The sequence below is a fragment of the Protopterus annectens genome, chromosome 2.part0 (assembly GCF_019279795.1).
Source record: "Protopterus annectens isolate FY-2018-M chromosome 2.part0, PAN1.0, whole genome shotgun sequence".
NCBI classification, from domain to species: Eukaryota; Metazoa; Chordata; order Ceratodontiformes; family Protopteridae; genus Protopterus; species Protopterus annectens.
This window is the reverse complement of record NC_056728.1, coordinates 784051218-784068365: the sequence shown is the minus strand read 5'-3', so window position 1 is coordinate 784068365 and position 17148 is coordinate 784051218. Positions and strand designations below refer to the sequence as shown.

Genomic DNA, 17148 nt, shown 5'->3' with positions numbered 1-17148 from the left:
AAGCTCACCAGTTGCTGTATCCTTGGCAGGATACAAAACTCCGCTTAAGGAAGCAGTGTGAATTAAACATATGAAGGTTTCTCTATCACTGCTTCTAAGCCGGCCTTGTGTACTTTCCACTATGCTGGTGCAGATGGACAGACTGCAACAGGAAGGGGATTGAGGAAGGGCATGCTGAAATGGATTACATGGATCATGACGATCTAAAAGCATTGATAAAAGCACAGCTTTTGCTTCTTATGTGATCCAGTCTGACCACTTCAAACAGTAAGGTAGGGTCCTCAACTGTATATCTTGGTTGGTATTATGCCAAAAGACCATGAAAGAATAATGACATAACATTTAGCTCACAGTGTCTTGAAAAGAAATTGCAAAAATAGGCAGTGCAGAACAAATGTTGTCCCCTAACAAATTTCTAAAGGCTACAGTTGTAACAATGGATCTGTACACAGATATATACCTGAAATTTCAAGGACATCCTCTCTACTTATGGCCTGAAGTTTATATTACCTTGCTTTCTTACCAGCAGCAGTATATGAAATGCATTTCTTTTACCACCTTTATAGAGTTTTAGATCAGTGGATGAGTGATTGGCCAGTATCAAGTTGGAAAACACAAGGAAAGTACAGCTGTGTAAGATCTTACCATAAACAGTAAATATCCTACTTTTCATTATTGCAGTATTCTTTACTCTTGGAATATCCTGCCCAGGATAGCCAAATGTCTGGCCAGAATATCAAATCCTTTACATATTCCCAGCATTGCATCGCACATGTAAGTCCTATGTGCAAAGCATAAGGTACATATTTGACATGCAGGTGCCTAATCCTCACAACTCGAGTGCCCCAGAAGAATCATAGTAACCCCAATGAAAGGCAATACATCATAAAATGAAATAAAAGGATGCAAGACAGACCCCCCTCAGCTAGATGTAGGGCAACAGAAAGTAATAAGTGGCAGGAGGGACAGAATACTGCAAACATGAAAAGCAGGACATCCATTGTTATGTTACAATCTTACACAACTGTACTATGTACTTCCTTATCACTGCTGTAGTCTTTATTCTTGGGAGGGTACAAAAGCTACTGTAAGGTATGGGAGGAAGAAGGCAGATAAGAGCCTGCCAAAAACCCATGAAAGATGGCCTTGGCAAAACCCACAATGGCCCTGGAAATGACATCCAACTTGTAATATTTGGTAAAAGTGTCAACAGAAGACCAAGCAGCAGCTTCCAAGATGCATCTAGTATCCAGACCCATGGGGGGGGGGGGGGAACGCCAGAGGAGGCCACTGCCCTGGTAGAATAAGCATGAACAGAAGAAAAGCTGCCTGCCATGAAAAGAATAGCAATCTTACCATAGCCATAGATATCTTTCTCTTCCATGTTGCAGTATTCAGTAGTGGGTTTACCCTTCTTCCCATCAGCTTGTTCAGCCAGGTTTCCAAAGCTTTTCCAGTCCGTTGGTGTGGTGGATATCTGATGTGTTGGCTGGTACATGGGCCATAAAAGTGACAGCTGCACACACCAGTCCGCAGAACCAAGAAGCCCCAGACAGAGCCAGTCCTGATAGCATAGCCTGTATAGCAGCCCAGGAGAGCAAGTGCAAGGAGAACAGGGCTGTGAGTTCTGGAGCAATAGCTCTAGAGTTGCCTGTTTGTGGAGGAGGCGAACAGGTCTATCTGTGGAACACCCCACCTGTGGATCAGCTCTAGGAATACCTCCCTTGACAGCATCCACTCATGACTGTCTGAGGAGGTTCTGCTTAAGCAGTCTGCCTGGCAATTGTGTTGGGAGGGGATGTAGGCTGCCTCTCGGGAGATCCACTGGGAGACAGCTAGATCCCATACCTGTAGGGCTAGCCTGCAGAGGAGGTAGGACTTAATCCCTCCATGCTTGTTCAAGTGCCACATCACCGTGTTGTTTTCTGTGAAGATCTTCAAGAATGCCCTTGTCTGAGGAAAGGTAAAAAGGCCTGCAGGGCCAGAAGTATGGCCGACATTTCCTTGATGTTGATGTGCCACTGTTTGTCTTTCCACAAACTTTGCACTGTTCTTGTGTCTAGCGTTGTCCCCCCAGCCCAGATCTAAGGCATGTGTGTGCAAGATCTGAGAAGGGGAGGGCAATTGTAGGGGGAGACTCAGGTTTAGGGTCACCTGGGCCATCCACCACTTCAGCTCTTGGTGGAGGCAGGTGAGAAGTGGGATTCTAAACTATAAGGGGTGTGAGTGCTAAGCCCATACTGAGCGAAGATACCATTGCATCTTTCTGATGTGTAACCTTGCCAGTGGCAGCATGTTAATAGAAGTAGCCATGTGGCCGAGAAGTTTAAGGAATTCCCTCACAGTAAGGGTGGGTGAAAGGAGAGCAGATTGAAGGTGTTGGGTCAGGGAAAGACTTTTTCCTGAGGTTGGAAGGCCATCCTGAGGTCTGTTCTGATTCTGCATCCTAGGAAGACAATGTCTTGTGTAGGATTTAGTTTGGATTTGGGGAAGTATACGAGGAACTCTGGAGATTGCAGCAGGAGCAGGAGGTCCTTTGTGTGGCCAAGGAGGGTTTGTCTGTCTGCTGTTTGAATGAGCAGGTGGTCTAGGTATGGGAAAATTTGCATACCTCTTGTTCTGCAGTAAGCAATGACTGGGGCTAGGCATTTTGTATATACTCTTGGAGCAGTGAAGAGTCCAAAGGGCAAATCACAGAACTGAAAATGCAAGGAGCCTGCTTTGAATCCGAGACATTTTCTGGGAGACGGTTCTATTGGAATATGTAGACAAGCTTCTTTGATGTCCGGAGTCACCATGAAGGCCTGGGGAAGGATGAGGGGAAAGAGAATGGGTAGAGTTATCATCCTATAGGAGGGGACACACTCAGGAATGGGTTGAGGTGGGAAAGGTCTAGGATGGGTCTCCATGGTCCCTTCCTGGGCACGAGAAAAAAATCTAGAGTAGAACCCTCTCCCTCGAGCAGGGGGGGGGGCACAAGTTCCATGGTGCCTTGGAGCAGCAGGTTGTTTAGGACCTCGGGGAGGAGGGACCATTGAGAGGGGGGATGTAGTAGTATAGGAAGTTGGGGGGGGGGGCATCCAAGACATGAAGTATCCCTCCTTCAGGACAGACAAAACCCACTTTTCGGATGTCACTAGGGCCCATACACGGAGGCAGTGAAAAAGACGGGAGGATAGAAGTATGGTGGCAGGAGGGTGGGTAGAAAGGAGGCAGGCAGTCAGATGCTGCTTGCCCTTTCTGGAAAGGGAGGACTCTGGGCAGAGGCCTGAGGTGTCCTAGGCTGAGTAGTCTGTCTCCTGTGTGGTCTTCTAGACCTGGAGGGGACAGAGGGCCTACAAGACTTCCTGATAAATTGTGTCTTGGCCGGGTAGTTCCTTTGAAATTTAGGGATTGGAGAGACAAGAAGATGCTTTAGAACTTGGAGCTCTTTCCTTTTTTGCTGAAGTGACTTAAAGAGATCAGCTACCTTGGATCCAAAAAGGGCAGTGCAATACAAAGGAGCATCCAAGAGTTTGGCCTTAAAGTCATCTGGTAGGGGCTGAAGACGCAGCCAAGAGTATCTCCTCAATACAAAGGCAGATGTAGCTGGACCTGGCAGAGGCCTCCGCTGCATCATATGCAAACCTTGGAGAATGTTTACTGACTTGGGGAATAAGCCCAAGCAAGGAAGACAGGGATGCCTTGCAGAGCAATCAGGGATCTCTAAGTTCCTTAGAAGCTTTGTCCAGTAAGGCCAAGGAGTATTTGGCCATGTGTGACTGGTAATTGGTAGCCCTAAAAGCTAGAGTAGCCAAAGTGTACATCATCTTCCCCCACCTCTCCATGGCCTTGCTGTCTTTATCTGCAGGCAGGACAGTGGTAAGTAGGGAGAAGTTTGGCAGCCCTATCAGTGGCTATAGAAATAGTTGCTGGGTCAGCTGGCAGGCATTTGAAAAGGAATTTGTCTGCATCAGGTACCCTGTACAACCGGTCTGCCCTTCTAGGGGCAAGTGGCTGGGAATCGGGGTTTATGCATGCTGCTGCAAAAGCATCCAGGAAGGCAGGCTGGACAGGAAGAATAGGAGCTGGGTTAGGAGATTCCATCTGGATCAAGTCATAGAATCTTTTCTGTTGCTCAGACATGTCTGAGCAATTCCATTTAAAATGTTCCCTCATAGGATTTACAGTGTCACCAAAGGTAAGGTCTTCCACAGGGGAGTCAGGTTCAGCAGAGGCTTCTTCTGGGGAACCATACCCCAGAGGGGAAGAAATTTGTGAAGAGTAGGACAAGGGATCCTCTGACGAGTCAGACATTTCCTCTTCTGCAGGTTGGCTAAGAGTAGTCTCTAGCTGAACAGGCCTGGGACAAAGAAGAGGTGGAGCAACATGACAGAGATCTGGCGTAGGCCTAAGGGCCAGGAAGGCTTTGGTGATAACTGCAACAGTGAAACACAAAGAACATCGGCAGAGGCCTGCTCCGAAGCGCCCATCCCAGAAGCGTTCCCCCTGACGTCTGAATCAGGTGCCGGTATATTCTTTCCGGACATGTCATCCAATCCAGATTTTGCGTCGTCCTGGTAGGTACCTGCTTTGTCCGATGTGGCGGACGCCGGTTCCTCGGCCAAGCTAACGGTGGCTACAGGCTGAGAATCAGCGGAGGGAGGTGCGATGGAAGTGGACGGCTTTGCGGGCTTGGCCCTCTTCCTGGATGGTTCAGACAGGGCATCGGAAGTGGCTTCCATTCTGACAGAGATCTGTTTAAGGCACTGATTTTCAAGGTATAAGTCAAGGGCGTGCAGTCAGCGACAAAGGGTCTTGGGGACAAACAACTTACAAATAGCACAGTTTTTATAACTGTAATCCCTACCCAAACAAGAGAGACACTGGTCATGGGTGTCTTTGTGGGGAATCTGGCGACCACAGTAGCACTTGCTCTTACCGGACATTAACAGACTATAGTAAATACAAAAGGACTGAAGAAAAATCTTCACAAGGGTACATATTTTAATGCAAAACTGATCAGACGTCCGTGAGTAGCAGCAACACCTGGCGTATGGCTGTCGGCTGAAAAGTTCTGAGGACTGGTGCACACAGACGTCACTTTTATGGCACAGATACCAGCCAAAACATCAGATGTTCGACACACCAACAGGGACTGGAAAAGGTTTGGAAACCTGGCCAAACAAGCTGATGGGAAGGGTAAACCCACTAGTGAATACTGCAACATTGGAATAGAAGGACATCAGGCTTTCTTGGAGGCCAGACACGAAGGAAGCCTTTTAAAAATTGTTTGACTTCAAAACTATTAGCTAAAGGTAGAATCAGAGGCAGACACGCTGAAACAGGTGGTAAATGAACTTTAACAAAATTAATATGCCAAACCAGAATTGAGCAATTCACACAAATAATAAAGAACTATAGGAACGGCTGCAAAAAAAGGGTTCAGGTCATGCATGATGCACCAAATACAAAATCTCTTCCATTTAGTTATACATGAGTTTCTAGTAGTGAGTTTTCTTGGCCTCCTCAAAAAAAAAAAATAAAACGAAGCACATCATCAGAAAATTGGTGCATGAAAAGAATCAAAACCCTATCAAAGGAGGTGTCAATGGAAAGGTAGACAACTGAGGGTGAATGAGAGATCTCATGTCTAGTGAGAGATCCATCCTGTGAGGTAACTTGTGATTACTGCCTCTGGCCAGGTGAAATAGAAGGGAGAACTAGTGCTGCTGGGCCAAAAGGGAGCCACCAGCAAGATTTTGGGTGTGTCCCAAATGATCTTGAGCAGGACCTTTGCTAGTGGAGGAAAAGGGGGATAGGCATACAGAAATGTACCCTTCCAAGAAAAAGGCAATGCCCACTTTCCAAACCAGAGTTGTCTGTTCACAGGGGAGGTAAAAACACCTACTTGAGGAGTACACCACCAATGTACAATGTCCAGAAAGACCACCCTGTGAAGCATCCATTTCTAAGGATTTGCCCTGGACCTACTGAAAGAGTCTGCCACCAGACTGCGTTTTGAAGGAAATTAAACTCCTTAAAGAACCAGTTGATGGCACACTGTAAAATCCCAAGCCTGAAAGTACAGTTGTGTACACTTACCATAAATGTAGATGTTCGAGTGTATTCACTGTTGCAGTCATTACATTTGGGTTATATGCTTGCAGTAGCCCTCAGTTGGCCTGATTAACAAAGTCTTGGGTCCTGCATTGGTTGCTGTCCCTTCTTCCATGACGTCAGGTCGTCAGGGGTATAAAACATGCAGCCAACGCCATTACATCATTTCTTCTTGCCCCAGATGTCAAGTGCCCCCTAATGGGAAGCAATTAAATCTATAAATACAGGGATATATCTCCAACAAAAAAGCAAACACACCAAAAAGCTTTTTGAGCATAGTAAGTGAGAGTAGAGGTATAGCTAAAAGAAGAAAAGGGGCTGGAGGGAGGGTAACCAGGACTGCAACAGTGAATACACTCGAACATCTACACTTATGGTAAGTGTCCACAACTGTACTATGTTCTTCGGGTTTCAATGGTGCAGTCATTACATTTGGGTAGATTCCCAAAGCTAAGGTTGGGAGGAGGAATTTAAATAGAATTAGGACCAGCTATAAGGACCTGCAAGACTGCAGTGGCAAGACCAGCTCTGGATTTAGAGAAAATTGGCAAATGATAATGCTTGGTGAAAGTATGTACAGAACTCCAGGTAGCAGCTTCTAGGATGTCCCTAGTAGGGATGCCCCTGAGAAAGGTTGTAGAGGTAGATGCAGCCCTGGTTGAATGGGGTCTGATGCCCTGTGGGATAGGTTTTCCATGGTGCTTATAGCAGAAATTAATGCAATGGCCTATCCATTTTGAAATGGTTTGTTTTGAAATAGCTTTCCTCTGTCCCTGCAGCAAATGCCACAAGCAGTTCAGATTTCCTTTGAAGTTTAGTCCTGTCCAAGTAGAATCTAAGCCATCTGTGCACATCTAAAGAGTGCAGTATCCATTCCCCTTTGTTCTGTGGGTTAGGAAAGAAGGTTGGCAAATGAATGGACTGATTAAGAGCCACATTGGATACCACCTTGGGTATGAAGGAGGGACTGGTTCTGAGGGACACCCTGTCCGCATGAAAGATGATGAAAAGTTCCACTGCCATAAAGGCCTGTAATTCAGATACCCTTCTTGCAGAAGTGATTGCTAAAAGGAAAGCCGTTTTCAAGGAAAGAAATTTTAAATTTGCAGTAGCAGCTGACTCGAAAGGAGGAAGAGTGAGTTTCTCCAAGACAAAGTTAAGATCCCAGGCTGGAGTTGGAGCTCTCCTGGGTGGCCTTAAAATTTTGGCCCCTCTGAGGAACTGCTCGAGCAGTGGGTGAGAAGAGGGGAGGCCCTTTGATATAATGAGCTGAAATGACTGAGGCATGAATTTTGATGGAGGAAAAGGACAAGCCCTTAAGAAGCATCTCAAGTATTGTAGAATCTGAGGTAAACTGGGCACTGCTACGTTCAATCCTTGAGACTGGTTCCAGGCACAAAATATTTTCCATTTGGAAGCATAAGACTTTCTAGTACTAAGCCTCCTTGCCTCTAAAATGATATCCATCACCGATTTACTGAGATATTAGGTAATTAGCCAGGCTGCTACGTTCAGGGTTTGCAGCTGAGGGTGCAGAATCTGGTTCTCCTGCTGAGACAACAGGGAAGGTGTCTGAGGCAGGTGTCATGGGGCCAAGCGTGACAGACTGCTCAAGCGTGGGTACCAGTGTTGGCAAGGCCAGTCTGGTGCAATTAAAATCGTCCTTGGCTTGTCCTGTTTGATCTTTAGTGGTACCTTGGAGAGCAGAGGAGGAATGGCATAAACTGATAGGATTTTCCAGCTGAAGGATAGAGCATCCACTTTCCAAGCTAGCTTGTGAGGAATCCTTGTGCAAAATTTGTCCAACTGATGGTTCTGGGGGGAGGAAAACACGTCTATATCTGGGCTCTCCCATTTGCTTGTCAACATGTTGAAAATCCTTGGTTCTAGTTTCCACTTGTGTGGGTCCATAAGGTTTCTACTTAGCCTGTCTGACAGTGTATTTACTTTTTCTGGCAGGAATTGAGCTTATAGATTCACTTGGTAGCTCAAGGCTGTGTTTCACAATGCCATGGCTAGTCTGCAGAGGGGGTAAGAATGTGTACCGCCTGCTTGTTTATGTACCACATGACAGTGGTGTTGTCCATCTTTACCATTAGTTGTCCTGGAAGAATGAGGTCCTTGAAGGCTGTCAGAGCATTTTGTGCAGCTAACATTTCCTTTTGATTTATGTGCAGGTGCATTTGACTTTGGTTCCATTTGCCCTGAATGCACTTCCCTGCCAGGTGAGCCACCCATGCATAGTCTGATGCGTCTGTTCAAATTTGGGCAGCAGGGGGTAATGTAAATGGTAGTCCCCTGTTTTGGTGGCAGGCCTCTGCCCACCAAAGGAACTCTAGGCGTAGGCAAGGTATGACAGGAATCCTTGCTTCTAGATCCTGTGAATGTTGACACCATAGGCTTTTGAGATACCATTGTAGTTTCCTCATATGCAGCCTTGATATGGAATTAGAAGAATGTAGGAGGCCATGAACCCCAAGGCTTGCAGTATTTGCTTTGCAGATAGCTGGGATTTTGTGGCCACTTGTTTGAAGTAGGTTGTCAAATGAATCAATTTCTCTGGCGCAGGGAAAGCCATCTGGGAAGTTGTATTCAAGCTTGCTCCCAGGAATATAATTTGCTGACGGGGTACCAGGTGTGATTTCTTTTTGTTTATGGTGAACCCCAGACAAGTCAGCACCCTTTGAACAAAGCCCAGATGATTCAAAAGAATGTCCTGGCTTTCTGCATGAATTAGACAATCATCCAGGTATGGGTATATTTGAATATTTCTTTGCCTGCAAAATGCAATGACTGGAGCTAGGCACTTTGTGAATACCCTGGGCGCAGTAGATAAGCCAAAGGGCAGTGCAGAGAACTGACAGTGCATGTTAGCCTGCTTTGAAGCGTAGGTTATCTTCAAGACTCCCTGATAGGGATGTGCAGGTATGCTTCTTTTAAGTCTAGTGTTGCCAACCATGCATCTTTGCCTAGCATAGGAAGCAGCTGGTGAAGAGTCAGCATCCTGAATTTTGGAATCACCAGGAAGATGTTTAGAGTAGAAAGGCCCAAGATAGGATGCCATGTATTGCCTTTTCTGGGTACCAGGAAAAGTCTCGAATAGAAACCTTGTCCCTTTTCCTCTTCTGGTACCAACTGAATAGCCCCCATGCTTACTACTCCTAGATTTGGGTGCGGAAACCCCCCACTTTCTTAGTCTTGTGTGTCCCTTGGGACTGAAACCTGTGGTTTCTGCTGTGTCTGGGTTTGGCTTGAGAAGACCTGGAAGGGGCTGGAAAGGACCAATTTTTAGAGGGCCAGTGCGTACTAAATTGAACTTGTAAGAAATCTTTAACAGTTTGCATAGATTTAGCTTTACCTTCCATCTTTTTAAGAACTTCCTCAGCCTTGTTGCCAAGCAGGCGGTCCTGATTTAAGGGAGCATCCAACAATTTAGCTTTAACATGATCAGGCAAAGATTGCTCCTTAAGCCAAGCATGCCTTCTGAGCACATACCCAGAAACAGCAGCCCTGCAAGAGGCCTCTATTGAATCAAATCCACATTGCAAAGTATGTTTTCCACCCTGTTCAGCAGAATGCATTAAATCCTGTAATTCTTTATTTTCAGCAGTCAGGAATCAACATAATTTTCTATTTAAGCAATCCAATAACATGATGTTGATACTTTAAAATATGAAACTGGCAGTTTAACGCCCTAATGGCCAAGGCTGCAGAAGTGTAAACCTTCTTACCCCATCTATCCAGTGCACTGGAGTCTATCAGAGAGGGTAGGATTTTCAGCAGTAGAAGCCTTAATGCCCTTGGGTCACTGTGAAATAGTCTCGGGATCCGCAAAAAGATTTTTAAAAAGGAACTTGCGTGAATCAGGAACCCTGTAATATCGGTCAGGTTTTCTGGGAGCAGGAGACAAAGAATCAGGGGCCAAACTAGATTCTGAAAAGGCATCATCAATGTCTAGTACAGGAGGTATAGCTAAAGGCCTATGCTGAGGCAGGAGTAAGAAATCCCTAAGCCTCTTTTTTGAATCAGAAAAATCCTGGCTTCCCCAGTGGAAATGCTCCCTTAGAGTATGTAAGGTCTCAAATGAAAAATCCTCTGGAGGGGAAGCAGAGGGGAATATAGTCCTCTAAATCAGAATCCTTAAGTAGATAACGACAAATCCAGATCATCATAAGAATCAGAAAAATCAGAGTCCTGGTCAGAAGATTCATAAACAACTTCAGTCCTAGGTCTCTTAGAACAGGGAGATTGACTTCCCCTGATTAGAGTTATAAGATCTTCAGCCATTCTCATTTGTTTTTTAGGCATAGAGACCTGAGCATGGGCCTGGGCGTTGGTTTCTTAGGCATGGTTTGAGATTTTGGCCTAAATGAAGAAGGAGGCTTCGGTTTAATATGCAAGTCTGTAGGCCTGAATACACCCTCAGAAGCTGGTGCCTGCACAGCGGCTCCGGACCCATCCAAGTTAGAGACATCTGCAGGTTCCACAGTTGAAGCATCTCGTGGCATACCGGACTCAGAATGGGTCTCAGTAGAGGTCTGCGAGTTAGAAGTAGCAGTTATCAGGGGCTGCGAAAGTGCCTCACTGAGTACTGGCGACTGGCTTAAGAGAAGCGTCATTGGCAGCTTTGGACCTCGGCGACCTGTCTGTCTATCTTTGTGTTTTTTCGGAATCCCGGTAGTTGGATGGCTAACAGACGACATTCCTGGATAATTAAACCGAGAACCGAAATATTTAGAGGTGAAAATATACAGACGGATAGTGCACTCATTAAATAAAGCACAAAACCGACAGCAAGGTACGTCGTGGTCAGGGCCTAAGCAAGGAATACAATACGAATTAAAATCTTTGTGAGATATTTGCTTTCCACAAGTAATGTAATTATTAACTTTTATTGACATTGGTAAGGAGCAAGAAAAGGTTTTCCCAACGGGGTACTTAGCTTTAGTTAAAGACTTTGGTTCTGAAACTCGAAAACGAAAATTTCAGGAGTCGGTTGACTGGCACTTGCGAACTGCTTCTGCTTTGGGCACCGCACGGTAAGAAAGACTGATGTAATAGCGTCGGCTGCATGTTTTATACCCCTGACAACCTGCCATCATGGAAGAAGAGACAGCAACCGACGCAGGACCCAAGACTTTGTTAATCAGGCCGACTGAGGGCTACTGCAAGCAGATAACCCAAATGCAATGACTGCAACAGTGAAACACGAAGAACATCAACCAGTCTGCAAGTAAAGTTTTGTGCCCCCTTGCTTGTTGATGTACCACATGACTGTGGTAATGTCTGTAAAATCCATTAGATGACCTGGAACACATAGGGAATGAAAAGCCTGGAGAGCTAGAATTAAATCCCTAACCTCCTTAATATAGAATAAGGTCTGTCAGCTGTTGATGGGACCAAAGACCCTGGACTTTTAGGTTGTTGGAGGAGTCTCCCCAACCATGACTGGAAGCATCCAAGTACAGCTCCTCGGTAGGAAGAGGAACCTGAAAAGGCAGACCTGCATTCAGGGTAATCTGGTGAATCCACCAGAAGAGCTCAAGCTTCAAACAAGCTGAGAGAGGGACCAGATACCCCAAAGGGTGACAGTGCTGAAGCCAACAGTTCTGAGATCCCACTAAAATATGCTCATAGAGAGTTTGGCAAAAGTAATCATAAGAAAGGTGGATGCCATGTATCCCACTACTCTGAGAAATTCCCTTGCAGGAAGAACTGGAAGAGGAGAAACAGACTGGAAATAAACAACCAAAGAGAGGACCTTTGGAGGTGGGAGTCAAGTCAACATTGTCACAGTCTAAATCCTGTAACCCAAAAACAACTGGTAGTGAGATGGACTCAATACAGACCTTTGCGACTGAGGGTGAATCAAGAAGCATAGTGAAGTGCAGATTCTGAAGCAAAAGCTACTGAGAAGGGGCTTGAATTAACAGGTCATCCAAAGAAGGGAATATCTGAATTCACTGAAAGATCAAAAGGCAAAGCAGATAACCGATATTGAAATGAAGAAACACAGAAACATGAAAACTTCAAGAAGAGAGAATGAATAGGAATATGGAGGTAAATGTCCTTCAAATCCAGTGATACCAGACATCCTAAAAGAAGGGACCTTGAGAAATGTGCTGACAAAAGACAAGTCTAGAATAGGCTTCCATGACCTCTCCTTCCTGGGAAACAGAAGCATTTTGAAATAAAAACCTGTCCCCTGCTAAGAGAAAGGGACGGGCTGGATGATTCCCTGTCCACCAGATCCCACAGAACCAAAGGAAAGAGAGGGAGCTGGCAAGGAGGAGGCTGAAGAAGGCCAGAAAATATAGAAAGGGACTTCCAAGCCATAAAATAAACATTTTGGAAAATGGAAAGTATCTGTGGTTATCTGTTGACAAACAGGAAAAGAAGAGTCAGGCTAAGGGAAGCAGGAATCTGGCCAAGAGGGAGAGGAGACTGGATGTCAGATATGGGCATATTGGTCAAGAAAAGAGTTTTTTTTACCCCTAGATTTCTGAGTGGGCTTGCCTGGGAAAATTCAATTATCAATCCTCTTGCTCCTAACGGGCTGTCTAAGCTGCTTACAAATAAAGAAGGTTTAAGATGGATAATTCCTCTGGAACTTAGGGACAGGTGAAGCACAGATTTGCTTCAGGTCCTGTGTAACCTTAACCTTATCTTTATCCTGAAGAGCTTTAAACAGTTCTGCAGCAGGAGTACCAGAGAGATCCTGGCTGTCTATGGGGGAATCTAAAAGTTTGGCCTTAATGTCTTCAGGTAAGGACTGAAGGAGCAACCAAGAGCATTTCCTCAAGAAAGAGAAATATGCTGCAGACCCTGGAGGCATCAGCAGCATCATAAATGCATTTAATGGAATGGCGAGCCACCTGGGAGGCAGAACTCAAAAACAGAAAAAGCAGAAGTCAAAAGGGAAAGAGTACACCAGTCAAAATAGTTGGAAGAGAAGAGCCAGGATACATCCAGTCATGTGAGTCTGATGATTAATGGCCCTAAAGGCCAAAGTAGCAGATGTATACACTTTTCCCCCCAAACCTCTCTATAGCATGGCTGTCCTTGTCAGAAGGTAAAAGCTTAAAAGAGAAGAGCAATTTGGATAGCTTATCTATGGACCTAGAAAATACCAGGTTCAGATGTACAACATTTATAAAATCCTTCTGGCTTCTTAGGGGCCAGAAGTTGACAGTCAGGAACCCGAGAAGCTGTAAAAAAATATATATCCAAGAGGGCAGCTCAAACAGCAAGGACTGCAGAAAGTCCGGGCAACTCCATTTCAACTATTCATATCATCTCTTTAGAACAGAAAACTGGGAACAATCTTGCTTAAAGTGTTCCATCACGCAGACCACTGCATCCCCAAAAGACATTTCTTTAAAATGAGAATCTGGACACAGTGAATCGTCTTCATCAGGTCTAAGGGCAAGAGGAGAGTGGCTTTGGGAGGAATATACCAAAGACTCTTCACCAGAATCCAACTCATCAGAAGAATCAGAATCTCTAGGCCTTTTAGAAGAGGTTGAAGACCAGGGAGAAGCAGGGACGGACAACCATTGTGAAGTTTCCAGGCCACAGGGTCTTTAAATAGCCCCTGAGTAAAGTTCTGCCACTCTTTATGAGAGTCCATAGCCACAGAAGCCATGTTTTTTTTAAGGAACATCTGCTTTCACAAATCTAGGAGGCTCAGACTACAGCCTAGATTCGATGAGGGACCAGGCATCTCTTCTCTAAATAAACATTTGGGGAATCCTCCTAGGACCCCAAGATATAATCAGACCTGGTTCCCCCCGCCCTCAACAACTGCACCTGACAAAAGCACAGCCTCAGCAGAGATGTGGACAGATAGCTCACTGTCAGCCTCCTACTGGATCATGACACAGGGAACTGATGTTGGCACGGGGCAGTCCTCTGGCTCTTCATCCAACCCAATGGAGATGCCTGGTGGAGGATGAACAGCAGCAGGATCAGTATGTGCCTTCTTGGCCTTTTTCATAAGAGGTGGAATAACTTCAATGTGGGCAGATTCTGCCATGGTACCCTGAGGAAAAAGCTTTAATGTTGTTTTTTTTATAAATAAACAGATGACAAATGACTGCAGAGTGTCTTATGAAGAAACACCGGACAAATCTCACATTGTGTATGGTCATGTGTAGCACTCAAACAAAAAAGGCACTTCTCATGTCTATCTTTATGGGGAATCTGGCTCCTGTACTCACTTTTTCCCTTCCTGGATGACATAAAAACAAACTGCAAGGAGGAAAAAAAGAAAGGAAGGAACCCCAAAGGGGCACATATTTTGAAGGCTAGAAAGATGAACCAACTCTACTAACAGCATGCAGACCAAATTCAGAGGTAGAATTCTGACTAGCACCAAAGAAATTCTGAGGATTAGGCATCTGCATGTCATGTACGTACCTTACGCTTTGCACATAGGGCATATGTCTGACGTACAGTGCCTGTAAGTGTAAAGGCTTAAGTATTCTAGCTGGACATTTTGCTACCCTCAGCAGGACATCACGAGTAAAGAATACTGCAACAGTGATAAGGAAGTCTTTAAAACTTCTGTCAGAACGACAAGTTCAATATATTAGCATGGTAAAAATGTACAAGAATGCACTAAATCTCAAAAAGGGCGGCAAACCAGAATATAAAAAGACATACCGGACCCTCATTCAAAGAAGAAAGTGCTTCATCCCACAGTCTTTTATTAAGGCAGTCTTCTCGGATCAACCACTGTTGCTGAGGAGTTAGCTGAAAAGGCTCACCTTTCTCATCATCCTCATCATATTCTTCCAGGTTCTCCATCTTACATGGACTTACCATCTCTTCATTTTCTAGAAGGTATAAGCATTGTTAGATAAACAAAAGCAAAATGATTCAATTACACAGACAAGTTGTACGTCTAGTACAAATATCAGTATGTTTTAATTACTTACCATTACAAAAGAAACTACCACATTTATGACAATCTGCATAACACTTAGCTAATCAGCAATGCTTCTGAAAAGTCTTTTTATGTAAAGTAGGGTTTCTACAACTTACTTTGCTTTTACCTCCTCAAATCCACTGTAGTATAGTCCTATCTTCCATCGACTGTTTAGTTATGCTACTCCAGACTGTTGCATTAATGCATCCACTGTATATATGTTGCAAATTTCACTCCATTTTGTTCTTATTTTCATAAAATGATTTCCTTTGTTCCTATTACTATCATGAATCAGCTGTGTATTTTGGTGCACCTTCTCTCCCCGGGTTTCCTCTGAAAAGGAATTGCTTGTCAGCCCAGTTTGACTATCCTAGTAAACAAATGCCAAATGAAAAATACAATCTTTACACACATCTCAAAAAGCAATTCTGTTATCAAAATATTTCCCTTATATGATACTGCAGTGTCAGGAGATGGTAAAGGAGCACTGATGGACTGTGCTCACCTAGACTGCTATTTCAGCTGGTTAAAAGTCACGTACCCATCACACTCCTTGAAAGGCTTAACAAGAGATTATCCAAGCAAAGAAGAACGAAACAAAACTAAACACACAAAAGAAAAGTTGAAAAAAAGATAACTCGCATAAATTATCGTCGGGAAGGAAAACACCCGACTTCACGAACATACCTTTAGAGATGTGGCACTATAACAGCTACTTCAGATAATTCTCCTGCCATCTTTGATGCCCTCTCAATCAGCAGGACCATAAACAGAATATGTCCCTGCAATTATTCATCATTCTGATGGACTTTGTACAATTAAACATAACGAGACCTATATCATCCAGGCAGTGCCCAAAAGGTCTGGAAAAAAATATTTTCAAGACAGATCATAGACTGACAGTCAAAGGAGGAGTAGCTAAGTGCGTCCTTCCCCCACCTCTTCAGCATCAGAAATTTGAACAAGAGGATTGGCAGTCTTGCAAATTGTAAATCTCAGACACTGTATGCTGATGGCATCCTGCTACTTAACTAAAAATAAAAATGCAAAACAAACTCCAAAAAGAGTTTAAAATCCTCCGCAACAAGATAATATATAATAAACTCTCAACCCTAATAAGGCATCCTTAACAGTTTTTACATCACTAAAGGATGCAAAACCCATTATATTATTTAAAAGTTCTTTCAGTGTGTGTAATCCATTAAGTCAATGAACCCAAGTACCTATGTAGGCAGCCAGCTAGAAAAAAGCTAGCCAACAGATCCAAAAAGGAAAAATGGTGACGAAAAACAAAGCAGAAACAAAGGTTTGGGGAAATGAGGCTGTTCACTCTTAAGGTGAAGCGAAGAGGAGGAAAGTAACATACACAAAACTGGTACATAAAATAGTAAGAAGGGCATACTGGGTATATGCAGGGTATTCCTAAGCGGGAAGATAAAACGGGAAGGAAGGGAAAAAACAACCAGGGCGCCAACTTCAACAGAAAAGGAAAAGTTATTCATAGAAAGAGTAACAGACAAGTGTAATGTTATTTGAAGAACTGACGGATAGGAAAACCACCAAAGTTTTCTAGAGGGCATGGGATATATGGTGCAGAAGGGGTACTGGGGGATACTAGAACAATGCATTATAAAAGGACAGACTACATAAACAAATCTGCTTTTTTCCCCATCAGACACATGTAATGTGAAGCAAACCTGCCCAAGGCTTATTTTCAGTTAATCTGCAGTTATCAGACAAAGCATATACTTGAAATATGGCAAGCACACCTCTCAACTTCCTAGATTTTTTGCAGAATGTTCATATTTTTGCCTCATATTTTTGTTCTGTTCCTCATAAAATGTTTGGTTTTGTGGCAAACCACTGAGGACTGAAGTCATGAAATAATGACAAACATTTGAGTTTAAGACTTCATATCCTTCAGAAAATACATGCTGACACAAAACCTGCTATTCTAGCAACTTTCTAAGTTGACAAGAGCAATATTTAACTCATTAACCCAGAGTACCTTCTCAGGGTGCCTTAGTGCTTACACCCAAGCACTCTCTCAGGCACTCGGAAATGTATGCTTTTTCACCAGAGTGCCTTCCACAAGCACGGGTAAATTCTCAGTCCGTTTT

General features: G+C 44.2%; 1 protein-coding gene across 1 annotated transcript in view; it reads right to left on the bottom strand.

Annotated features, from left to right (window-relative positions):
• The window catches only part of UHRF2 (ubiquitin like with PHD and ring finger domains 2), a gene marked incomplete in the record, with an annotated part of 1200358 nt that overhangs the window by 151032 nt on the left and 1032178 nt on the right, over nucleotides 1–17148 (bottom strand). Inside the window, 1 exon segment of the mRNA XM_044061084.1 lies at nucleotides 14764–14936. Within this exon segment, the coding sequence (XP_043917019.1) occupies nucleotides 14764–14936 (173 nt within the window).